The 27509-nt window shown below is 41.8% G+C and overlaps 1 protein-coding gene across 2 annotated transcripts in view; it reads left to right on the forward strand.

Annotated features, from left to right (window-relative positions):
• Positions 1 to 1799: 1799 nt before the first annotated feature.
• Positions 1800 to 27509, forward strand: part of slc23a1 (solute carrier family 23 member 1) — a 137607-nt gene continuing 111897 nt past the window's right edge. For both annotated transcript variants that reach the window (XM_072590869.1, XM_072590866.1), the window contains exons 1-2: positions 1800 to 1844; positions 2469 to 2540. In XM_072590869.1, the coding sequence (XP_072446970.1) occupies positions 1812 to 1844; positions 2469 to 2540 (105 nt within the window). In that variant the 5' untranslated portion in view covers positions 1800 to 1811. The remainder of the gene's footprint in view (positions 1845 to 2468; positions 2541 to 27509) is intronic.

The raw sequence follows: 27509 nt of genomic DNA on the forward strand, positions 1-27509 counted from the left end.
AACTAAGGATATGTCACAACAGCACATTGGTAAGTACTGCTGTTGCATTCAGTTCTTGTGACTGTTGATTGATCAATGCCAGCTTTGCTAAATGATTATTTTTAAATTATTTGAATGTCTGAACAGTCATTGAGGACTGTTTCTGGGAAGATAAGGAAATAGAACACTCTACTTGAACTTGCATCTCCACACCTGCCTTTGAACTTGAAGTGGTCACCACTGTTTGTTGACCAAGCCATACTCTATTATAAGTTACATCAGTTGAAAATTCATCAGTGCGGTATTCTGCGCTTTGAGAAATCTGATTGATAATTCCTTGTGATTTATCGCAAACTTTGCTGGTTCTTGCAATCTGAACTCTCTCAAATTTCCACCTTGTAGACAGACATGAAACAGATTCCTTATGCCAATATAACTGATGAAAGATTATCAGGAGTATCTGGGAATGTTAAGTTGAGGTTAAAATCAGATCAGCTATCATCTTATTGAATAGCTGAACAGGCTCAACGGATCAAGGCTTTTTTTTTACTTCTATTCGCTCACGGGACAAGGGTGTTGCATTTATTGCCTGTCCTTAGTTATCCTTGAGAAGGTGGTGGTGAGCTGCTTCCTGGATCCTTTGCAGTTTATCTGCTGTAGGTAGACCCACTAAGCTGTTAATGAGGGAGTACCAGGAATTTGACCCAATGACAGTGAAGGAACAGTGATATATTTCCAAGTTAGGATGAATGTCTTTGGGAGGCCTTGCAGGTTTTGATGGTCTGAAGATTTCTTCAGCAATGATGGTTCTAAGGCCTGAGACAGTAGAATTGAATGATGCTATAGAAAGTGAATAGGATAGTACTAATACATAGGCTGAGGTGTACAATTTGCTGGCCAGTCACTACAACATTGAGAAAAAAAACATGAGTAATGAACAAGTGACAATTAAATTACAGCCCAAAGCCTAAATTTGATTAAAGCAGGCAGTGGTAGGACAACCTTCACATATACAGAGGGGAGGACACAGACGGGGAGTATTTTGTTCGGTTAGTTGAATTCCGGATAATCGAATGCCAGATAACATAGTTTAGTCAAGCATCAGGACCTTGCGATCTTGCTCGATAATCTGATATTCAGATAACTGAATGCTAGATAATCGAGGTTCTGCTGTATATGGTGACTGATGCTGAAAAAACTTAATTTGGATATTAAGTACATATTAAAAGGGAGAAATATCTAAAATATGGTTAAAAATGAATCATTGCCAGACCTAAGTACTCAGAGTTGACTCCTTCAACACTGGTGGGAGGTTTATGCCATGATGGGTAAGTGTTTAAACACAGTTTTCATTAGAAATATTGAAATTAATTGTTGACAGAAAAAGTACAACAGCAAATAATATTAATTAAGATTCAGATCTTATGCAAGGTAAGGTTTGTAATTTATGTTATGTTGTTGCATGATTGCAAGCATATTTTCTGAAGACCCATCAGATATATTTATCAGTGATTTCACTTTGAAATTCTTAGTTTGGAAGTGTGTATGGAATAGGTCAATATTGTTGATGCATATCTTTATGAGAAGTTCACAAAGTTTATCCAAAGATAATCTTGGTTATAATTTCACTTTGCTATACCAGAACTCTCAGTCTATCGGTTAAAGTCCTTCACACGATTTTGAAAATCATTAACTTTCTCATCCTCCCTAAAGTATTTAAGGTGTTTGTAACTAACTTGAAATCTATGTTTTCCTAGTTTGTGCTGGAGCTCAGTAGGTGCTCTGGAACTTTACTGTGACACTATTTGAAAAGGATAGAATTAATCTATAAAATGGAAAGAACTTCAGAAGTGATCCAGCATGAGGTAAAATCTTTTTAAGCTTTCCACATGAGTTAACTAAATTTATTTAGGAAGATGTGGTAGAAATTAATATGTGGCATTCAAACTAAATTACTGCAGACATTGTGGTCTGATACCTTCTGTATTAAAAATCTTTGCCATTGCTCTAATCTGGAAGTGCAATTTAGGTGATGTTAAATGTCATTTGTAAACTGAACAGCAGTTGTATACTATGTAGCATGTTGCCTGGGAAGACATTACTTTGGCAAAACAAGCCTTGTTTATGATGGGCGTGTTGCGATTTGTCAAAAACTTACAAATCTTTGCCCAAGGCCAAAATGACATTGTGAAGTCAATGAAGATGATGTATAACTGAAATAATTGGATGCCAAGAGTAAATCATTTGAGAACTAGCCATGCTTCTGGTCAAACTGTTCCTGTGAAGTTACTTTAATGACATCTGCATGACATTGTGGAAAATTGCCCAGTTACGTCCTGCCCACAAAAAGGACAAATCTAACCCAGTCTATTACCACCCAATTAGTCTTCTTTTGACCATCAGAAATGTGGCAGAATGGGTCATCTGCTATGAAGATACACTTGCAAAGTTATAATCTGCTCACTGATGCTCACTTTGTATTCTTTCAGGCCAACTCGGCTCCTGACATCAATACAGCCTGGGTTGAAAGGTGGCCAAAAGAGTTGAACTCCAGAGGTGAGGTAAGAGTGACTTGCCTCAATATCTAGGCAGCATTTGACCTCATGTGGCATCAAACATCCAAACAAAAACTCTTTGCTGATTAGAACCATACCAGGCACCATTGAATATGGTTTTGGTTATTAGAGACAAATCTTCTCAGGCCCAAAATATCACTGCAGTAGTTCCTCAGTGTAATGTCTGGGTCTCAATCATCTTCTCAACTGCTTCAACAATTATCTTCCCTTCATCATTGGATCAAAAGTCAAAATTATCACTGATGATTGCACAATGTTCAGCAGCATTTGTGATTTCCCAGGCAGTGAAACAGTCCAAGCCTAAATGCAGCAAGACCTGGCTAATAGCCAGACTTGGTGATGACCAGTTGCAACTAACATACATGCCACACAAGTGCCAGGCAAGGACAAAATCTAGTCATTGTCCTTTGACAGTCAATGTCATTACTATCAGACCCTACAGTACTCAAGTTACTTGACATTATCCAGAACAAAGAAGTTGGATGATTGGCACCACATCCAGCACTTTCAATATTCACTCCCTTCACTGATGCACAATAGCAGCAGTATATATCATCTTCAAGATACACTGCCTCACTTCACCAAAGCTTCTTGGACAGCATCTTCCAAACCTACAAGTCTTACCAAATATGTGAAAAAGAGCAGTAGAAATACCACCATGTACAGATTCCCCTCTAAGGTCCGCAACATCACAACTTATATTGTCTTTCCTGCTAAAATCCTGAAACTCCCTTTCTAATCGCAAGGTGGGTGTCACTACATCTCAAATATTGCTGTGGTTCAAGATGAAAGCTCTCCAGCACTTTCTCTGGGATATTAGAGGTGGGCACAATGTATGAATAAATTAAAAACTCATTCATCCTAGCTTGCAAATTACACACGCTTTATGTCTCATCTAATGCTATTAAATGTCTTTTCATATTTTCTAATATTCAGCATTGCATAATGACTAGTAAACAAAAGAGTTAATATTTCATAATTTAAAATAATTCAGAAATTAACCCAATTAATTAATTATTATGAAGTTTCTGATTTCTAATACAGTTTCAATGTATAAGCAATTCAAGGTAAACTACGGGCCCAGGCAAATGCTCTGGAGGGAAGGGCTCAGATCTCTTCTCTGCAGATGGTAGAATTGGAATTCAGATCTTAAAATCTGGAATTGGAAATTTGTTTCATGATTACAGTTACTGACACTAACATTAATTTTTATTTTTAAAAAATCTGATTCATTAATACCCTGTAGGGTAGAAAATCTGGCATCCTTATTTGGTCTCCATGTGTCTCCAGAGCCTACCAAAGCACTAACATCAAGGCATTAGAGATGGGCAAGAAATGCCTGCCTCGCCAATGATGCCCATGTCCTATGGAAGAATAAAATTATTCTTCCTCTTAGCAAACATTCATCAATTTTGGCCCAGACTTTATGGTTGCAATAATGGTGAGGATATTAGCAATCACCATTATTTTTAAAAAAGTAATTCAGGAAAGCAACTGCTAATGACTGGACAGGGTTATTTCAACGGCTCATCTTGCAATGGCAATTTTTGGGGCACTTAACTGTCAGACGCTTCACGATCATGTTAACTTACCAAAAGACACAATTTTGAAACATATGGATGATCAATTTGTGATGCTCATAGGATAAATTACTAATAAACATGCTAGTAGAAGTTAAGGTTTGTCTATTATATTGGAAGTAAATAAATGTCCCATCAAGATTCTGAGTCTGACCTGCGCCAAATGTATCCATTAAAGGAAACTAAGGAGAAATCTACTCAGGGCAGGAGTAACATTGCAGGCCATGACTCACCCTTTCTTATGGTGCTTGTGAGGATGGAGGTGGTAGTGATGGGAAAGTTGGTTTAGGTACAGTTGGTATCAGGCCCATTAGTCAATGGGGTCAGGTTGGGTCAGGAGCTAAGGGGTCAGGTTTGATAGGGGTGATGTGTGTCATGTCTGGCAGGATTGATTTGGGTCAGTGGAGATGGGAGCATAGATGTTATGTCCAGCAGGTTTGGGTGAGGTAGAGGAGCTGAAAAATGTGATGCTGGAAAAACACAGCAGGCCAGGCAGCATCCGAGGAGCAGGAGAATCGACGTTTCGGGCATAAGCCCTTCTTCAGGAATGAGGCTGGTGTGCCAAGTGGGCTGAGATAAAAGGTAGGGGGGAGGGAATTTGGCGCTACCTCGTGCTCCCACTTTACTAACACCTTCCACCCCGACCTCAAATTTACCTGGACCATCTCAGACTCCTCCCTCCCCTTCCTAGATCTCTCCATTTCTACCTTGGGCGACCGCCTCAACACAGACATTTACTACAAACCTACCGACTCCCACAGCTACCTAGATTACACATCCTCCCACCCTGTCCCCTGTAAAAACGCCATCCCATATCCCCAATTCCTCCGCCTCCGCCGCATCTGCTCCCAGGAGGACCAATTCCACTACCGAACAACTCAAATGGCCTCCTTCTTCAAAGACTGCAACTTCCCCTCCGCCGTCGTCAACGATGCTCTCCACCTCATCTCCTCCACTTCCTGCACCTCCGTCCTTGAACCCCGCCCCTCCAATCACCACCAGGACAGAACCCCACTGGTCCTCACCTTCCACCCCACCAACCTCCGGATACATCGTATCATCCTCCGTCATTTCCGCCACCTCCAGACAGACCTCACCACCAAGGATATATTTCCCTCTCCACCCCTATCAGCATTCAGGAGAGACCACTCCCTCCAGGACTCCCTCGTCAAGTTCACAGCCCTCACCAACCCAACCTCCACTCCCGCCACCTTCCCCTGCAACCGCAAGAAGTGCAAAACGTGCGCCCACACCTCCCCCCTCACTTCCCTCCAAGGCCCCAATGGATCCTTCTATATCCATCACAAATTCACCTGCACCTCCATACACATCATTTACTGTATCCGCTGCACCCGATGTGGTCTCCTCTACATTGGGGAAACAGTCCGCCTACTTGCAGAACGTTTCAGGGAACACCTCTGGGACACTCGCACCAACCAACCCAACCGGCCCATGGCTGAACACTTTAACTCTACCTCCCACGCCTCCAATTACATGCAGGTCCTTGGCCTCCTCCATCACCAGACCTTGGCCACACGACGCCTGGAGGAAGAGCGCCTCATCTTCCGCCTAGGAACCCTCCAACCACACGGGATGAATGTAGATTTCTCCAGCTTCCTCATTTCCCCTCCCCCCACCTTATCTCAGTCCCAACCCTCGGATTCAGCACCGCCCTCTTGACCTGCAATCTTCTTCCCAACCTCTCCGCCCCCACCCCCTCTCCGGCCTATCACCCTCACCCTCACCTCCTTCCACCTATCGTATTCCCAGCGCCCCTCCCCCAAATTCCCTCTCCCCTATCTTTTATTTCAGCCCACTTGGCATACCAGCCTCATTCCTGAAGAAGGGCTTATGCCCGAAACGTCAATTCTCCTGCTCCTCGGATGCTGCCTGGCCTGCTGTGTTTTTCCAGCACCACATTTTTCAACTCTGGTACTCTAGCATCTGCAGTCCTCACTTTCTCCTGAGGTAGAGGAGGTTGATATCAGCTCTGGAAACCGGGGAGGTGGAGAGTGTAGGGTCAAAAAAGGGGTTGGTGACAGATCAGGGAATGGTAGGGGCCAAAGTATATATTTGAGGAGTTCAGTGGTGAGTCCGGGGCTTAGTTTAGTAGGTACCCAGGACTTAAAGTAAACTTTGATTCCATTAACCTTTCCTGAGTAATTATTAAGTTTAAGCAAACTTAACAAATTCTCTAACTTTAAAGGAGTTTGTTTTTTCCCGCAGAATGTTTTGGATGCAGAGGAATTGCCATCATTCCCAATCTCCTGAGCAGGTCCCACAGAGTCAGCTGTATCCAAACATGCAACTTCAAGTTGTGCTGCTTCAACAATGATCTGGCTCTTGGGAATATCTGGGCCATTAACCCATTCCTTCCTTTTCGGCTCGATTTCCTGATATTCAGAAACTTAAAGGCTTAGAGCTGAAACATATGCACATAAAAAGGTGTTGTCTCCCTTTATTAATACATGGCTTCAATCATAATATTTGGAATTTTAAAGTACATGATTGAAAAATATTTTAATCCTAATCAGTTTTCTTTTAAGTTCCAAATTACAACACTACAAAGACAAAATCAGTTTCAGATCTTAATTTTTTAGTGACAGCTCATTACTGCTCCTAAAGAAAGAAAATAGCAGGAGACATCCAAAGTGAAAATCTGGTACCAGGGACAAAATCTTGGGGAACAATTTAGGGAACATTTCTGTGTGCTAAAAAGAATAGTGGGCCAAATGTGTTGATGGTGAATCTATGAGACTGGAGACATGCTGCAGCTAGCAGCAGCACTGACTGGACAATTTAAATCCCTCCATTCATCACACCAGCTTTTTGGAGTCACATTTAAGCATGGGGTATAATGCTCTGGATCCTATTGACTTTACACCCAGTCATGAAGCTGTGAGGGTGGTGGGAGAGTATTTGACTTGCCTAAGAGTTTAATGGTAAGACTCCACTCCCCAGATCAAATATTTCTGGCTAGACCATCCACGACTATACAAGTTTTCTCACTCTCTTCGCAAATCCCAATAGCTAAGCTGCTGAGTTGCATTAATGTACAAATACTCAGAAAAAGCAGAGACACCACAACTTCGAGAGAATAAGTCAAATTACAGGGCAGTCCTGGAAAATCTGTCACTCTGTCTAGTAATGACATGATTGTCAACAGCTTTGACATTGATGTAGTGATGTTTCTCTCGCGTAATGCTGAGATAGAAGTACGGATGGAGCTGATCTTGTGAACAGCACCAGAATTGACTCAAACTGGCTCAATTTTTGATGTCTTTGATGACTATGAAATTAGAACTAATTTAATTGCTAAGCTTTTCTTCTGATAATTTTGTTGCTTAGGAATAGTTTTAAAATCAGTCGCCTCCATAAGGCATACACTCTTAGACTGAGCTTATACTGATTGTTAATTTTGTATAACTGAATGCTTCTGATGACAAATAGGATGGATTACAGAGTCTTAGATTGATTACTGTGCCTGAGTTAGCAAATGTACAGTCTGAATCAAAGACAACTAATTAGCAAGAGAAATAATACATTGACACAATTTGGATGTATGTTGATCCAGTTCTGCAAATGAAGACTGGCTTTAAAGTCACTGAGATTGAGTCTAAATACTACTGTACAGATATTAGTTTCAGTAGCTGCCAAAGAACTGGGGATTGGAAACGAATGGTTTTGATCTGAGGAGTCTATTTGCCTCATTCTACTACTGCACTAGTGGTTTCATGTCAGGAGTTTGCAGTTGAATCCGAGTTACCTGATCTTTCTCCTTTAACCAAACAAAAATGAGTGTGGAGGGTTGGTAAGGTAAGGCCTTTTTAAAATCACTTTTTGGCAATTTAGAGCAGAGGGGATGGAGGCTAGGGCAGTTGCATGTTCCTCTTGTGGGATGTGGAAGGTAAGGATCATCACTAGTATCTCTGCTGACTTTACTTGTGAAGTGCACCCAACTCCAGCTCCTCATAGACCGAGTTAGGGAACTGGAGCTGGGTGAACTTTGGATCATTTGGAAGGCTGTGGGGGTGATAGAGTGGAGTTATATGGAGGTTGTCACACTTAGGTTACAGGATAGATGTAGCTGGGCCGACCATCAGGAGAGGGAAAGGGAATAGGCAGGCAATGCAGGGATCCCCTCAGGCCATTCCCCTCAATAGTAAGTATACTACTTTGGATACTGTTGGGGGGTGGGAAATGACCTACCGGAGAAAAGCCACAGTGGCCAGGTCTTTGGCACTGAGCCTGGCTCTGTGGTTCTGAGGGGAAGTTGGGAGAATAGGAGAGCGATAGAGAGATTCAATGGTTAGAGGAACTGACAGAGGATTCTGTGGTCATGAACGAGACACCCAGAGGGTATGTTGCCTCCCGGGTGCCAGGATCAAGGATGACTGGGATCGAGTCTACAGGATTCTTAAGGGGGAGAGTGAGCAGCCAGAAGTTGTGGTATACATCGGTATCAATGACACAGCTAGGAAAAAGGATGAGGACCATGAAAAGTGAATATAGGGAGTTAAATTGGAAACCAGAAGGCAGGACGAGCAGAGTAGTAATCTCAGGATTCCTACTGGTGCCACCTCCTCAATTCCTATTGGCCTAATGAGGCGGGGAACAGAGAGTGAGTGCTGTCTGTGGCTGCAGAGCTGATGTAGGAGGGAGGCTTTCAAATATGTGGATCATTGGGATATGGCCTGGGGCAGGTGGGACCTGTACAAGGAGGACGGGTTGCACCTGAACTGGAGGGGTACCAACATCCTGGCATGGAGGTTTGCTAGAGATCTTCAGGAAGGTTTAAACTTATTTGGCAGGGGGATTGGAAGCAGAGCTACCGATCAGACGGTGGGGTAGCTGGTGAACAAGCAAATACAGCGTGCAGAGAATCTATGAGGAAGGATAGAAAGTTCATATGGCAAAATTGCAGTCAGTGTGATGGGTTGAAGTGTGTTTATTTTAATGCAAGAAGTCTCAGGAATAAGGGTGATGAACTTAGAGCATGGATCAGTACTTGGAGCTACAATGTTGTGGCCATTGTGGAGACTTGGATATCACAGGGATGGGAATGATTGTTGGATATTCTGGGGTTTAGATATTTCAAAAGGAAGAGAGAGAAAGGTAAAAGAGGTGGGGGTGTGGCATTGCTAATCAGGGATAGTATCACAGCTGCAGAAAGGGAGGTTGTCAAGGAGGGTTTGTCTACTGAGTTAGTAAGGTGGAAGTCAGAAACAGGAAAGGTGCAGTCACTTTATTGAGAGTTTTCTATCGACACCCAATAGCAACAGAGACACGGAGGAGCAGATTGGGAGACAGATTTTGGAAAAGTGCAGAAGTAACAGGCTTGTTGTCATGAGTGAACCCAACTTCCCTAATATTGATTGGAACCTCCTTAGTGCAAGTAGTTTGAATGGAGCAGATTTTGTCAGGTGTGTCCAGGAAAGATTCCTGACTCAATACGTAGATAGGCTGACCAGAAGGGGGCCATATTGGATTTGATGCTTGGCAATGAACCAGGTCAGGTGTCAGATCTCTTGGTGGGAGAGCATTTTGGTGACAGTGATCACAATTCTCTGACCATTACTATAGACATGGAGAGGGATAGGAGCAGACAGTATGGGAAAGTACTTAATTGGGAAGGGGGGAGGGGGAGGGGGAATTACAATGCTATTAAGCAAGAACTGTGGAGCATATACTTGGAGCAGATATTCTCAGGGAAATGCATAACAGAAACACTTGCTGCAAGTGCTGGATAGGTTTGTCCCACTGATGCAAGGAAGGAATGGTACATAGAACATAGAACATAGAAGAATACAGCGCAGTACAGGCCCTTTGGCCCTCGATGTTGTGCCGATCAAAGCCCACCTAACCTACACTATCCTCCATATACCTATCCAATGCCCGCTTAAATACCCATAAAGAGGGAAAGTCCACCACTGCTACTGGCAGGGCATTCCATGAACTTACGACTCGCTGAGTGAAGAACCTATCCTTACATCAGTCCTATATCTACCCCCCCTTAATTTAAAGCTATGCCCCCTTGTAATAGCTGACTCCATACGTGGAAAAAGGTTCTCACTGTCAACCCTATCTAACCCCCTAATCATCTTGTACACCTCTATCAAGTCACCCCTAAACCTTCTTTTCTCCAATGAAAACAACCCCAAGTGCCTCAGCCTTTCCTCATAGGATCTTCCTACCATACCAGGCAACATCCTGGTAAACTTCCTCTGCACCCGTTCTAGTGCCTCCACATCCTTCCTATAGTATGGCGACCAAAACTGCACACAATATTCCAGATGCGGCCGCACCAGAGTCTTATACAACTGCAGCATGACCTCAGGACTCCGGAACTCAATTCCTCTACCAATAAAAGCCAGTACGCCATATGCCTTCTTCACTGCACTATTTACCTGGGTGGCAACTTTCAGAGATCTGTGTACATGGACACCAAGATCCCTCTGCTCTTCCACACTACCAAGTATACGACCATTAGCCCAGTACCCCATCTTTTTGTTACTCTTACCAAAGTGAATCACCTCACACTTAGCTACATTGAACTCCATTTGCCACCTTTCTGCCCAGCTCTGCAGCTTCTCTATATCCCGCTGTAACCTGCCACATCCTTCCTCACTGTCTACAACTCCTCCGACTTTCGTATCATCCGCAAACTTGCTCACCCAATCTTCTAACCCTTCCTCCAGGTCATTTATAAAAATGACAAACAGCAATGGTCCCAAAACAGATCCTTGCGGAACACCGCTAATGACGGCACTCCAAGATGAACCTTTGCCATCAACTACTACCCTCTGTCTTCTTCCAGCCAGCCAATTCCTAATCCAAACCTCCAACTCACCCTCAATGCCATATCTCTGTATTTTCTGCAGTAGCCTACCATGGGGGACCTTATCAAACGCCTTACTAAAATCCATATATACCACATCTACCGCCTTCCCCTCATCTACCTCCTTAGTCACCTTCTCAAAGAATTCAATAAGGTTTGTGAGGCACGACCTGCCCTTCACAAAACCATGCTGACTATCCCTGATCACATTATTCTTATCCAGATGTGCATAAATCCTATCCCTTACAATTCTCTCTAAGTAGGGTGAAGGAACCTTGGATGACAAGAGATGTGGAACAGCAAGCCAAGAAGAAGACAGAAACGTCTTTAGATTGGAAAAAGTAAGGATCAGACAGTACTCTGGAAGATTACAGGGTAGCCAGGAAAGAACTGAAGAATGGACTTAGGACAGCTAGACCGGGGCATGATAAAACCTTGGCAGGTGGGAGTAACGAAAACCCTAAGGCTTTCTACACTTAAGGGAGCATGAGGGTAAGGATGATCAGTGGTAATGAAGGGAGCTTGTGCCTGGAGTCAGAAGAGGTAAGGGAAGTCCTTAATGAATATTTTGCTTCAATGTTCACTACTGAAAGGGACCTTGTCATTTGTAAGGACAGCGTAAAACAGGCTGATACACTTGAACAGGTTGATGTTAAGAAGGAGGAAGGGCTGGAAATTTTGAAAAGCATGAGCATAGATAAGTCTCCTGGGCCAGACGGGATATGCCCAATGTTACTACGGGAAGCAAGGGAAGAGATTGTTGTGCCTTTGGTAATGATCTTTGCATCCTCTCTGTCCACTGGAGTAGTACCAGATGATTGGACTGTGGCAAATGTTAGTCTTTTGTTCAAGCAAGGAAATAGGGATAACCCTGAGAATTACAGACTAGTCAGCCTTACATCAGTGGTGGGCAAATTATTGGAGAGGATTCTGACAGACAGGATTTATGACTATTTGGAAAATCATAGCTTGATTAAAGATAGTCAGTATGACTTTGTGAAGGGCAGGTCATGCCTCACAAGCCTTAATGAATTCTTTGAGAATGTGACAAAACACATTGATGAAGGTAGAGCAGTGGATGTGGTGTATATGGATTTTAGCAAGGCATTTCATATGGTTCCCCATGGTGTGCTTACTCAGAAAGTAAGGAGGCATGGGATACAAGGAAATTTAGCTGTCTATATACATATTTGGCTGGCCCACAGAAGACAGAGGATGGTAGTAGTTGTAAAGTATTCAGCCTGGAGCTTGGTGACCAGTGGTTTTCTGCAGAGATCTGTTCTGGGACCTCTGCTCTTTATGACTTTTATACATGACTTTAATGAGGAAGTGGAAGGTTGGGTTAATAAGTTTGCTGATAACACAAACATTGGTGAGTTGTGTAGTGATGAGGGCTGTTGTAGATTGCAATGGGGCATTGACAGGATGCAGAGCTCGGCTGAAAAGTGGCAGATGGAGTTCAACCTGGAAAAGTGTGAAGTGATTCAGTTTGGAAGGTTGAATTTGAATGTAGATTACAAGGTTAAAGGCAGGGATATTGGCAGAGTGGAGGAACAGAGGAATCTTGGGGTCTATGTCCATAGATCCCTCAATGTTTCCACCCAAGTTGATTGGGTTGTTAAGAAGGCATATAGTTTGTTTGCTTTCAATAGCAGGGGGATTGACTTGAAGAGCCGTGAGGTTATTCTGTAGCTCTATTAAACCACACTTGGCATATTGTGTTCAGTTCTGGTTGCCTCATTATAGGAAGGAAGTGGAAGCTTTAGAGAGGATGCAGAGGTGATTTACCAGGACGCTGCCTGGACTGGAGGGCATGTCTTATGAAGAAAGGCTGATGGAGCTAGATCTTTTCTCATTGAAGCAACGAAGGATGAGAAGTGACTTGATAGAGGTGTACAAGTTGATGAGAGGCATAGATAGAGTGGATAGCCAGAGACCTTTTCCCAGGGTGGAAATGGCTATCACGGGGGGGTCATAATTTTAAGGAGATTGGAGGAAGATTTAGGGGAGATGTCAGAAGCAGGTTCTTTACACAGACAGTGGTAGGTGTGTGGAATGCACTACCAGTGGTGGTATTAGAGTCAGATACATTAGGGACATTTAAACAAGTCTTGGATAGGCACACAGATGATAGCAAAATGTAGTGTATGTAGGTTAGTTTGATCTTAGAATAGGATAAAAGGTCGGTACAACATCAAGGGTTGATGGGTCTGTACTGAATTGTACTGTTCTATGATCTATGTTTTATGTTCATTCAGAAAATGAATCAAAATAGTACTTCTCCTCTCCTCAGTAAAGGTTTATTATCATTAAAGGTTAGTGACCAACACAGAAAGAGACAGTCCAGTGGCTAGGCTCTGGAGTGGGGGTGGGGATGGGAATGTAAGAATTGTGGAGGTGTCTTGGTCAATAGTGGGGAGAAGAATACTGTCAGATCCTAGGGAATGTCACATCAAATCCAGTGGTGGAAAAGATTAGATATCAGCTACAGAAGGTAAACAATGTGAAAGGTTTTGGGGTGTAGTGCATCAAGTCTGGTGGCAGGGAAGTGTAGGGAGTGTTAGGTTTTGGGTTCTTGGCAGAGGTGAGGGGTGTCAAACCAGTGCTGGAGGTGGAGGGTAGTTTCAGAGCTACAGTAGAGAGACAAGTGTCAGCTCCTGGTTAGATAGGGATGCTGTCACCTCTCAGGACCTGGGGGAGAGGGGCATGTTGGGTCTTGGGGGCATAAATGGTCTGGGGGAAGTCTAATTGGGATGTTTGTCAGAAGTTAGGGGTCAATTTAATAGATACCCTGGGGCTAGATTGGATTTTTAAAAGCCTGAACATTTCCTAAGTAACTATTTACACAATTGAAGAGGAATCATCAAAATTCCTTATTTAAATTGATACTTTTGAAGTGTTCCAGGCTTGGGAAAATTTCCTGGTGCAATTTTCAATTTTCTGGACAATTCCCTCAGAACCAGTCACATCAGGAAATTCTCAGGTCCCTGATGGCAACTCCCATCTGCACTGCAGAAATCAATGGTGGACAGGTGTGAGGGAATATCCTGTTCCTACTTTTCTATCTATCCATCAGAACATCTGGGCCAATATTTCCAGTGCCAAAATGAAAAACACTTCAAGCATTTTTGCAGATCAAAACAAAAGCAGCAATAGTAAGAGGCGAGACAAACTTTCCAAAATGGAAAACAGGCAAGAAATTAGAAATGAAAAAAAATTATAGCTTTCTTCAGGGAAGTAAAGTGAGAAACTCAGATTCTGATCAGTCATAGCAAAAGTTAAAAAGCTTCAAGATAGAGTTTAATCTACGTATTGGTGCAGGTGTTCCAATCTTGACAGACTAGTTGTGATGAATCAAAGCCTTGCTCATCTAGCCCCATTTAGAATTAAAAGTACAAGGTCTTTAAGAATCTGGTCAGGTCAATGCCAATGACAAGAGGCAGGAAATCAACAAAACTATCTCCATCTTAAAGAATCAAAGAACATCCTTTTTGTGCAGAAGTGCATGTATACAATGAGGTTTTCTGGGGAGATTAGATAAAGTTCTATTGTAAAACAAAGGGCAAAAGTGAGGAATGCAGATGCAGGAGTCTAAAACAAAGGGTCTATTTCCACTGTCTTGGTAAGTTCAGGAAAGATTATTACAAAAAATTGCTTCGAGGCATTAATCTGATATATCTATGTTTTCCTGGGAAAGTAGCACACAGTTGTTGGCGAAAGTTAAAGAACAGCTTGACAGGATGCTGCACAGAGGAATAATATCACTTGTCATGCAGCCAACTACATGGTGTCTGCAACAGTGCACAAGCATTATGGCAAGCTAAGTCTGTGTGGAGACCTGTCACAATTAACTAAAACAGTCCAGAGAGAATTCCATTCCATGTCTTCAGTAGATGACAGGCTGGCAAAGCTCGCCAATAATATTCTTTTCACTGAGACAGCTACAAACAGCAGTTTTTGGCAGATAACCCTTGACCATGAATCAAAGCTATTAATGACACATCAGTCGCCTTCTTTTTGGGATATCATCAGCTCCAGAGTTTATCAATGCACAATGTCACACATTTTAGAAGGTGAAAAAATTAGTCATTTGATGATATAGCTGCACATAGTGTTACGAAACAAGTGCACGATCAGAGTTCAAAAAGTTCTAATGAATCACAGAAATCACATCTCACATTGAATTAGAAGTCTGAATTTCCAAGAATGAGAATTAGATTTTTAGGACATCTCATCAAATAGAGAGGAATATTAATCAATCCTCAAAGAGTAAAAGCCATAAATAACTTTCCTTAACCAAAGAGTGTTCATGATGTCTGGAGATTTCTGAACCAGCTTGGGAATTTCATTCAAAACCTGGATACGATCATGGAGCACTTAATGGGTCTTTTGATGGATTTGGAATATTGAGCAAACCATAGCATTATCAAAGATAAAAGAGAAATGAATTTCATCAGATATTCAGTTGCATTATAACCCCAAATTGCCCATGGTGGTGGCAACAGACTTCAGAGTAATACTCATTCAGAAGAAAGCCAGCCTCCTTCATATCCAGAGAATTAACTGAAAGAAATGCTCTTACACAGCCATAGGTAAAGAGGTGTTAGCAGTCACATGAGGATGAGAGTGACTGTTTGAGTGCATTTCAGAATGTATTCACCTTAAGGAAGTGTATGCTAAGAGGAAATCAGTGACTGCCAGACAGAAGAAAGGGGCCAGGCAGGTAGTGAGGGAATCCTTTGAGAGTATCTCACTTATGAAGCGTTTAGCAAAGAGTTTGCAAGAACTTTGTAGGGTCAGACTGCAGACAAGGTCACTACCCATTAAGCATCAGCTGAAACTGAAGACTATATGAAGGTTATACCAAATGTTCCGCTATTCATTGAAAGATAGCCACTGAACTGCTCAAAAGTGAAAATAATCTGAACAAACAAAAAACCATCATGATAAATGATGTTTACAGTGAAGGGATATGGTCAGAGAAGCACCTCAATGTAGATTCTTATATTAGGCTTATGAACATCTTGATGTACGTGGTTGAAATTTTATTAACTTGCCACTGTTATGCTAACCAAGTAAATGAGATCTCTGAACATAGTCAATGGACAAAGAGCAACTGTGGTGACATGCACAACTTGATCCTAGATGTTGAGTTAAATCCCTGACTTTTCTTTTTCATGCGATGTGAGCATTGCTGGTCAGGCCAGGACTATGCCAATCCTAGTTGCCCTAAGAAGTTGGCAATGAGTTATCTTCTTGCACCACTGTTGTCCATGTGGTGGAGATGCTCTGTTATACTGGAAGCAGCAGAATGTTGACTGAAAATGATGTCGGACCAGTTTCGTATTTCAGGGTTATGATAAAATATGAATTAGTGAGGACTTGCAGGTGGATGTGTTCCCATATTCCTTATTTCTTTGTTCTTCTGGTTAGTTGAGATCACTGTTTGGAAGATGCTGTTGGAAACCATTGGCAATCTATGGAAATATTATCCTGCAGATGGTACACGTTGCTGCCACTGAGTGCTGGTGGTCGATAGAATGAATAATTAAGGCGGTTGCTGAGTTACTGATCAAGTGAGTTGCTTTGCCTTGAATAGGATAAACCTTTCTGAGTGCCCTCAGAATGACACTCATTTAGATGTGGAGAGTATTCCATTGTTTTCCTCATGCTTCCTTAGATGGCTGAAAGGTCCTGGGGAATTTAGACGTGAGCTGCTCTTCGGGGAATACTGAGCCTCTGACTTTTGCTTGTAATCACATTTATGTGGGGCCCAGCTATGCCTGTCTTTTTGTTGGCTACATAGAACAGACCATCTTCCGTAGTTACACCGGCACCACTCCCACCTCTTCCTCCATTGCATTGATGACTGCATTGCTGCCACCTCATACTCTCTCGAGGAGGTTAAGCAATTCATCAAATTCACCAACACATTCCACCCTGACCTTAAATTTACCTGGACCATCTCTGACACCAGCCTCCCCTTCCTGGACCTCTCCATCACCATTAATGACGAACGACTTGCCACTGATACTTTTTACAAACCCACCGACTCCCACAGCTACCTGGATTACACCTCTTCCCACCCCACCTCCTGCAAAAATGCCATTCTGTATTCCCAATTCTTCCGCCTCTGCCGTATATGGTCCCAGGAGGATCAGTTCCACTACAGAACACACCAGATGGCCTCCTTCTTTAGAGACCGCAATTTCCCTACCCACGTGGTTAAAGATGCCTTCCAACACATCTCATCCACATCACGCACCTCCACCTTCAAACCCCACCCCTCCAACCATAACAAGGACAGAACTCCCCGGTGCTCACCTTCTACCCTACTAACCTTCGCATAAACCAAATCAACCGATGACAGTTCCACCACCTCCAAACGGACCCCACCACAAGGGATATATTTCCCTCCCCACCCATTTCCACTTTCCGCAAAGACCCTTCCCTCCGTGCCTACCTGGTCAGGTCCACGCCCCCCCAACAATCCACCCTCCTGTCCTGGCACCCTCCCCTGCTACCCCAGAAATTGCAAAACCGGCACCCACACCTCCTCCCTCACCTCCAAGGAACCTTCCACATCCATCAAAGTTTCACCTGCACATCCACCAATATTTTTTATTGTATCTGTTGCTCCCGATGCGGTCTCCTCTACATTGGGGAGACTGGGCACCTCCCAGCAGAGCGCTTTAGGGAACATCTCTGGGATACCCGCACCAATCACCGCCCTATGGCCCAACATTTCAACTCCCCCTCCCACTCTGCCAAGGACACGCAGGTCCTGGGCCTCCTCCACCGCTGCTCCCTCACCACCCGAAGCCTGGAGGAAGAACGCCTCGTATTCCGCCTCGGAACACTTTAACCCCATAGCATCAATGTGGATTTCACCAGTATCCCCCTTCCCCACCTCACCCCAGCTCCAACCTTCCAGCTCAGCACTGCCCTCATGACCTGTCCTACCTGCCTATCTTCCTTTCCACCTATCCACTCCACCCTCCTCTTTGACCTATCACCTTCATCCCCACCACCACTCACCTATTATACTCTATGCTACTTTCTCCCCATCCCCACCCCACTCTCATTTAGCTCTCCGCTCTGCAGGCACCCTGCTTCTATTTCTGATGAAGGGCTTTTGCCCAAAACGTCGATTTTCATGCTCCTCGGATGCTGCCTGACCTGCTGTGCTTTTCCAGCACCACACTAATCCAGAATCTGGTTTCCAGCATCTGCAGTCCTTGTTTTTACCCATCACATTTATCTGGCCTATTCAGTAGAGTTTTTAACTTTCTTTTGTAGGAGATTATCATTGTCTGACACTTCTGGCTTGTCAAAACAAAGTTGAATATTGTCCATGTCTTGCTGCTAACAGGCATGGACTACTTAACTCCCTGGGAGTTGCAATTAATATAGCAATGATCATATTTCTCATCTTGTTATGAAGGAATGTCAATGATAAAGCAGGTGGACATTTTTCTTATTCGTTCCAGGAATGTGTTTGAATATACAGAAACATTGATGTACACATGATGTCTTTACCTGTTCCAATAATATTGGCATTATTGACCCTTTATATCCCAGCAATTTGGGTCCTCGCATATCTTTGTCATGAAAGCTATCTTTATTTGGAGTAGCTTTCTTGGTTATGGACGTTAAGATTCCTCCCTTCCCCTTCATCTTTTCTGTTGCATATAAAACTTAAACAAATGCCATTGTTGGATTTAAAACAAATTGAACAATACATGAAAATAAAAAGTGCTGGAAATCACAATTGGTCAGGCAGCATCCAAAGAGAGAAACCAAGCTAATGTTTTGACTTTAGGTGACTCTTCAGTGCTGGGGGAGAGAGGCTTTTCATAATGCAGATTAAGTGATTGGAATGTGAGAATAGTAGAGCAATAATGTGTCTATCTGCCAAACAGATGGTCCCATTGGAGTGGGTGGAGAAGAGAAAGGGCATGTTGATAGAGAATTTTTATAACATTACCTAAATGAAACCAAATGGATACGCTTTGTAGATTGTTATAACTCTTTTTGATTTAGGTTATATTAAAGGTTAAAAATGTAGAGTCATAGACTACTCAGACCCCTTGGTATCATGGCAGCCTATAAACCTAACAACACACTTAAACAGTGACTCATGAACCTAAAGGATCCATTAGATACTACAAGCAAATCTAACATCATTTACAAGATACCATGCAAGAACTGTAGAAAACACTACATTGGACAAACAAGCAGGAAACTTACCACCAGGATACACGAGCACCAACTAGCCACCAAAAGACATGACCCACTATTGCTAGTTTCCATATATACAGACAAAGAAGGACACCACATTGACTGGGCTACACAAGCATCCTAGGAGAGGCAAAACGAAGACACGCACGAGAATTCTTTGAGGCATGGAATTCTAACTAGAACTCCATCAATAAACACATCGAGTTAGATCATATCTACCTTCGCTTGAAAACAAGAACTGGAATCAACGTCACCCACCTTAAGAAACCAAGACTTATAAATAGAGAGGTGGGGCATATCACCAGAGCCTCACTGGAGACTCTCCCTGATGATGTTCCCTTGTATGGGGACGTTATGTCTAGAAACAAATCCTCCAGCTCAGCGAGCTAACTTACAGACTTATCATCAACCTGAGCTGCAAATCTTCTCAAAAATCACTGTAAAGTTATATTTTCAGTTTCAAGTAAATTAGAGTAATCTTTATTTCAGGTTTTCTAAAATTACCCGTGTGTTTAAAAATCACGATTACATATTTGACCCAGATAATAGACTTATGTATGCATTACAAACAACTCCTGAATTTTGACCAGGCTGCAAGACTTTTAAAAACAAGAATGCCCAAGGTTCCTATGTATCAACCATGATCTCATTGAATAGTGCCAAAGAGTGTGGTGCTGGAAAAGCACAGCCAGTCAAGGCAGCATTCGAAGAGCAGGTGAATCGATGTTTCAGGCATAAGCCCTTCATTGGGAATGTGGCTTGTGGCCAAGGGGGCTGCGAGATAATTGGGAGTGGAGTGAGGCCAGGGCAAAGGCAGCTGGGAATGCGATAGGTAGATGAAGGTGGGTGTGAAAGTGATGGATTGGAGAGGAGGGTGCAGCAGGTAAGTTGGAAGGAAGATGGACGGGTAGGACCATTCAAGAGGGCGGTGTCAAGTTGGAATGTTGGGACTGGGATATGGTGGAGGGAGGGAAATGGGGAAACTGGTGAAATCTACATTGATCCTGTGTAGTTGTAAGGTCCGAATCAATTTGCTTAATCTTCCACCTTGGGCCTCTCCAACCACATGGGCTCAATGTGGATTTCACTAGTTTCCATATTTCCTCTCACCCCACCTTATCCCAGTCTCAACCTTCCAATTTGACGCCGCCCTCTTGAATGGTCCTACCTGTTCATCTTCCTTCCTACCTATCCACTCCACCCTCCTCTCCAACCTATCACTTTCACCCCCACTTTCATCTACCCATTCCCAGCTACCTTGCCCCAGTCCCACTCCCGTCCCACTTATCTCTCAGCCCCCTCCACCCAAAAACTTCATTCTTGATGAAGGGGTTATGCCCGAAATGTCGACTCTCCTGCTACTCAGATGTTGCCTGAATGGCTGTCCAGCATTGCATTCTTCGACCCTGGTCTCCAGCATCTGCAGTCCTCATTTTCCCTCTCATTAAATAGTATAACAGATTCAATTGTCCAAATGGTCTACGTCTGTTCCTATGTTTCATAGTTTTATAAAGCTAATTGTTGGCAAAAGAACAACAATTTAAACAAAAAGAACAGGTAGGTTTGGGCTTTTAAACATGTTTACTCTTCACACTTGGAGAGTGCAAACATGAAATTTACTGTGTCCAACTGAAGATCGCAGTTCTATCTGTTCAGGAAGAGGGAGATCTAGAGAATTATGTAGGGCCACATAGCTCTGTAAAGAGAGAAGTGAAGCTATAGAATCAGTGTTAAGGAAGTGTTAACATGTCTTATGGTTTGTGATTATCAACCATGCCATACTTGGAGCATAAAGATGTACTAGTAGGATGTATAGACAGCCCAAGCTGTGACCTATGGTCTAGATACAGATTAGAAAGGAAACATCTTCAGAGGATAAATATTTTTAAAAGATTGTCTAACTGAAAGGTACAACAATAAAAAAAACTGGATTAAGTCTGTGAGATTGTGTCTGAAAGTAGAAGTTTATACTCTTTAGAATCATTGTGTTACTTGTTCAGTGTTCTTATTCAGTCATTATTGTTTGTGCTCATTTGTTCAAGTTTCTTTAGAAATTATTATTTTGGAATTTATACATAATCCTGGAATTTTGCTGCTCATTTTCTGACCTTCTCGCTTTGTGCTTTTTAAATCATGACTGAATTTAGTTTGATAAACTAACAAATATCTGGTTTGCTCAATGTTTTCAAACTTGGAATCACAACAGAATATTTAGTTCATTCGCAGCCATGGGCACAGAATTATACAATTCATTATTCACTCCACAGGAAACTCTTGAAAAACCTAACTGAAATACAATCTTTTCATGATAATAATTGGCCCAAAGACACAACTGTTAGGTTAGTTCCTAAATGATAAAAGCTGCCCTCTATGCAATGATGCAAAATATTTCTGCTGCATCACAGTGTCTATTAAATGATAGTATAACAAACTAAAAATACCCACTCCAAAAGGGTATAGCAAACAGTTTTGTGGCTTTTTTACTGTCTAATAAGAGACATAAATGGCCTTTAACCTCAAGTGAAAACCTCACATTTGATATGAGGATAAGAAGGAACTTCACTTGTCAGGTATTTTCAATCAGCCAGTTGATAGATGTTATTATGCTCCTCAGGAACAGGTGGAATTTGAACCTATGCTTCCTGGCTCAGGGGTAGGGACATTACCATTATGCCACAAGAACCATTTCCCCCCACTCCCCCACCAAAATGTACTTTTAAAAATCCAGATGTACTCCTGTACATGATTGATTTACTTTTCCATCACTAAATCACCCATGGCTTTCCTTTCAGCAATTAACTACCACCAGTAAATTGTTCATAAACAATTGCTTAGCACTATAGAACTTAAACATTACCAAATGTCACCAAACAATCAAAGCTTTTCATCTTACACTTACCAGAACTAGAACACAAAGACCTTAGGGATAGAAATTATACAAAATGAGAAGAGAAAGACGTCATGGGCATGGTCCCTCACTAAGAACATGTAACTATTAATCTTAGGTCTTACTGCAGGCTGGTGACTTTAATTGGTTAAGACATTGCCACAGGAATGTAACAAATATTGCCTGTGTACACGACGTTTAAAAAAATCTTTCTCATAGACTGGGCCTTTCTTGTTCTTAAAACCTATAGAAAGGAGCAGAAGCACACAGAGGAAATGTTGGCTTTCTGCATTCAACTGTGCATGTGTGGACTCCAGGTGTTTCTGTCAGATTCGAAGAAGTAATGACAGTAAACATTGAGAATCTCACTGTCATGACTGCCACAAAATTGTGGCCATTAAAATGATAAGGGAAGAACAAGTTTGAATTAGAATTGCTTATTGTGAAGGTACCATTTCCCAAATGACTAATTAATTGATGTTGGAGAACTGATTATTTTCTTTTTTGTTCCATGGGGAAAATTTACACAGTTGATGGATGATTTTGACAACCATAGTTTTACACAGTGTCTTGTAAAATTAATGTTTTCAATGAAGCAAATTGATCATTATTATTTAATTTAGAAGAGAGAGAGAGTAATTGGAATAATTGCCTAAAATGATATATATTCAGTAATTGTTCATTTGCACTTGAGTTAAGAGTAGGAGAATGAGATTCGAAAGAAAGTTTATGGTGTCTACAAGTATTTTTTTCCAGTTGGCGGGACCAAAATAATTACTTGGTTAAAATGCTTCAGTATTCGAGTCAATGGTGTCAATGTGTTACTGCTAGAAAGTAGAATTCAAAGTGTAACTATTGGGTCAACCTTACTCTGAATGTACAAAGTAGATGTTTGCTTCCCTGTCTTGAGGGGGAAAAAGGTAAAATGTACACCTAATTTCAAAGCTAATGATCACTTCATACTTGAATGCTTGCAAATCATGGAACAACTACTATTGAGCATTATGGATAATTATCACTTTGCTTCTTAAAGTCAAGGCAAAGAAACTAAAGTCATGTTCATTAATCTTTCATAAACCTCTGAGCCTATTAGATGAGTTTGAATGTTTAAAATAATTATCTGATTTTAATTAACTGCAATTTATTTGAATAGGGCCTTTAATGCATTGAAATCTCTTGAGTTGTCTCACATATTATCAAACAACATAGTGTAGTGATATTAGGACAGGTGAGCAATAGGTTGGGTAAGGAGGAAGATTTTAAAGAACACAAGAGATTTAGAAAGGGTTTCCAGATGCTTGCTGAACCATGTGGATTGATTAAAACTAGGAATTGAAAGAGATTTAATTAGAGTCTTGGTAGTTGTAAGCATTGTTGGAACAGGTTAGAGATATGAAGACATGAAGCCATAAAATGATTAAAAAATAAAGATGAGATAGTTGAATTGGGGCAATGTTACAGCTGTGTAAATAGACAGTCTTAGGGCAAGCATATGAAGCACAACTTCACTAAATTTAACACTGTGGTTGTAAGCAGTCGAGTTTCACCCATGACACCTAGAGACAGCCGTAGAGATAGACTTGTTGACAGACTGAAGACAATAGCTTTGATCTTCCGAATATTTAATTGGGGAAAGTTCAGTTCTGGATATTGGCTGAGCAGTCTGACATTTTGTTTTAATGGAGTGGCAAACAGTGATGGAGTTGAGAGAGGTGGTGTTGAGATCCAGTTTGGGTCACTGATGTAAGCATAGAAAGTGGCATGGAGTTGTCAGCTGAGGATGACACAGAGCAATATATAAATGAGAAATAAGGTAGGTGAAAAATAGATTGATACAGTCAATTGAACCAACTAAAACTCTTCTTTGTTCACCCAGAAGTCACATGTTGATTAGTGAACATTTTGTTTTGGCCTTGGAAAATCTAACTTTGGCAGAGCAAAGTGTAATTCATTTTAAAAAGGAATCTGCAGCGATTGTTAAACTGCTTCGCCTGAAGTGAAAGAAATAGTCATTTGAATGCACTTTGCATGGTGGTACGGGATGGTTCCTGAATTGTATTTGTTTTTCAAATGTTACTATGATAAAATAGCCACAAATCAATCTGTGTTGCAAAGGCTATTCACTCCAATGGCTAGCCTCTGCAGACATGCAGTAATTTGTAGATTTTATGAGACCAGTCATGCTTCTGTAGCTTATGATTTATCTATTTTTCTTTTTTCAATAAATTTTCCCTCTAAGTTGATGCCTCAAATGTGATCTTATTCTGTGATCTGCTGCCGCTTTAAAAGTAATAGGATAGATCAAATGAAGCACAAGATACATTTTAGGGAATTAGTTTGCGTATTATGTTCTGGCATGTTAAAAAAAAATCCTTATCAGGTCTGTGAATATCTATGAGGCCATTAAGGTCTAACAGAAGCATGGAAATATTAGGATTAAGGTGTGAATGGACTGCAATTACAATATGGTAACCTGCTTCACTCTCCAGAGTCCAGAAGTATGTAAGAGTGATGAGTTTCAATAAATGCAATGAACTTTTTAATCACTTCTGGGTTGACTTCAAAATAAGGAAACATTTAAACGTAAACATTTTAATTTTTTTTTACTGAGGCCTTAATTTTGGCTGTCCAATCACAAGCTCAGTTGGAACAATTCCTAGCTTCCCTGATGTTAAGTGTCCTGGAACTTTGATTCTTGTTCTCTGTGAGCAAGGTGGTAACCCTGGAAACAATGTGGAAGCTGCTGGTTATGATGGCAGGCAGGATGGTAAACCAGTCTCGGTGCAAAGTCAAAGAATAGTTTTACAAAAGAAACATAAACATTTCTCTACCTCTCAATGCTCATACCCTTTATGCCCTCCACCATGACCCTTTTATAACCCCTATCTCAATATTGCAGAAAGTCATCCCTCCTTATTCCTCCAACCTCACTAACTATCTTTGTGTTTATGTCAACTCACCCAGTATGGTGAGACTGCACCTGGAATATTGTGTGCAATTCTGGTCTCCAAATTTGAGGAAAGACATTCTGGCTATTGAGGGAGTGCAGCGTAGGTTCACGAGATCAATTCCTGGAATGGTGGGACTATCTTATGTTGAAAGATTGGAGCAACTGGGCTTGTATACCCTTCACTTTAGAAGACTGAGAGGAGATCTGATTGAGACGTATAAAATTATTAAAGGATTGGACACTCTGGAGGCAGGAAACATGTTTCCGCTGATGGGTGAGTCCCCTACCAGAGGACACAGCTTAAAAATAAGGGGTAGGCCATTTAGGACAGAGATGAGGGGGAACATCTTCACTCAGAGAGTGGTGGGTGTGTGGAATGCTCTGCCCCAGAAGGCAGTGGAGGATCAGTTTCTGGATCAGTTTAAGAAAGAGTTGGATAGAGCTCTCAAGGATAGTGGAATCAAGGGTTATGGAGATAAGGCAGGAACAGGATACTGATTGAGGATGATCAGCCATGATCATAATGAATGGTGGTGCAGGCTTGAAGGGCAGAATGGCCTACTCCTGCACCTATTGTCTATTGTCTATCCACCATAGACAGATCTCAGTACTATTGTCAATATTAAGTTAATTTCTTAGGTGTCTATTGAAGACTTCACTTTTTCAAAAGAAATCAGCATTTAAAAGTTGATTTGTTACATTTACTTTCCCCTAAGCCCTTGTTTTATTTTTAGAAACATTGGACCTCACTCAAGCTTTGAGTTTATAACCACTTGGAGCTGTCAATTAAATTGTAAACTGAGAGGCATCCTAATAGATTTTGAAATTAGCCATGCAGCCCAAACTGTCCAGTGTGATAACAGTTGAGAGTGTGGTGCTGGAAGGGTACAGCATTTCAGGAAGCATCCAAGGAGCAGAAGAATCGACCTTTCAGGCATAAGCCCTTCATCAGGATGTTTCCTGATGGAGGGCTTTTGCCTGAAATGTCAATTCTCCGCTCCTTGGATGTTACCTGACCTGCTGTGCTTTTCCAGCACCACATTTTTGACTCTGATCTCTAGCATCTGCAGACCTCATTTTCACCCAGTGTGATAATAGGTCAATAGTTGCATTAATAGAAGTCACCAGATCTGATGGGTTGATTGGAATTTCATTAACAGTGCTCACCTCTACAACAGAATGAATTTAGGTAGTATTGGCAGCAAAACATGCATTTGGCTTTAGTGAGAGGTTTACTGTTTCAAACAGTATGGCTGGCATTTCCTGTAGGAGTAACAGGATATTCTCAAATCATAGCAGCCCCTGCAGCGTTTGTTGGTTTGCATTATGGGCTTATTGGTGCAACTATAGAAGACATGCATGGGTGTGAGGTTGGGATGCCTGTGTCATAAATAGCACATGCAGAACTGTTAACTGTTTTGAAGATATGTTATCTGCCATTTTAGCAGTTTATTTGTGTGGGAAATCTAGGTTTCCTTCATTTTATCTTTCAATTCATCAAATCCTTACAGTATGGAAGCAGACTATTTGGCAAATTGGGTTCACACCGGCTCTCCAAAGAGCATTCCACCCAGACCCATCACCCCTGTCACCCTGTTATGCCCAAGGCTAATTCCCTTAACCTGCACATCTTTGGACTGTGGGAGAACCTGGAGGAAACCCACACCAACACTGATAACGTGCAAACTCCACAAAGACAGTCCCTGAGGGTGGGATCGAACCCGGCTCCCTGACACTGTGAGGCAGCAGTACTAACCATTGCACCACTGTTCCATCCATTAGATCCTTTTAACCACTAGGAAATGTAAACCTAGTCTAATCCATCTCTCCTCCAGAGAGTAGCATTCAAGGAACCAGTTTAATGAATCTCAATTATTCTGGCTTTAGGGCAAGTATATCCTTCATTGCATTCAGAGATCAAAGTTGTACACTGTACTCCATGTGATCTCCTAACATCCTGTAGTAATTGTAGGGAGATTTATTTATCCTCAGTAATCTACAGTTTGCTTACCTACATGTGTGTGATTACTTAGGTGGGCTAGATCTCTCTGAATGGACCATTGAAAAATTTTCAGTTTTCCTTTCAAAATGGAGAAATTCACACTTCACATAACATAGTCCATCTGCCACGTCATCCATCCTGTTTATATCTCCCTGCACCGATTGCATCCTGCTAACAACATTACTTCCTCACCAACCTTTGTATTGTCAGTAACACTTGATAAATTACGCTTGGTCTCCCTCATCAATAATATTTATAGATGCTAAAATCTAGTGGTGCAAGTCCTAATCTATGTTGCTACACTTGTTACTGCCTGCCAGCTTGAAAATGGCCTTCTTATTGTGCTTCATATCCTTTAGCTAATCTTTAATCCTTGCTAATTATTACCTCCAACCCCATGAGTCCTAATTTTGTGTAATGCTATTGCCACTTAGTGCTTTCTTTAAAAGAAATTGT

The sequence above is a fragment of the Chiloscyllium punctatum genome, chromosome 20 (assembly GCF_047496795.1).
Source record: "Chiloscyllium punctatum isolate Juve2018m chromosome 20, sChiPun1.3, whole genome shotgun sequence".
In the NCBI taxonomy this organism is placed as follows: Eukaryota; Metazoa; Chordata; class Chondrichthyes; order Orectolobiformes; family Hemiscylliidae; genus Chiloscyllium; species Chiloscyllium punctatum.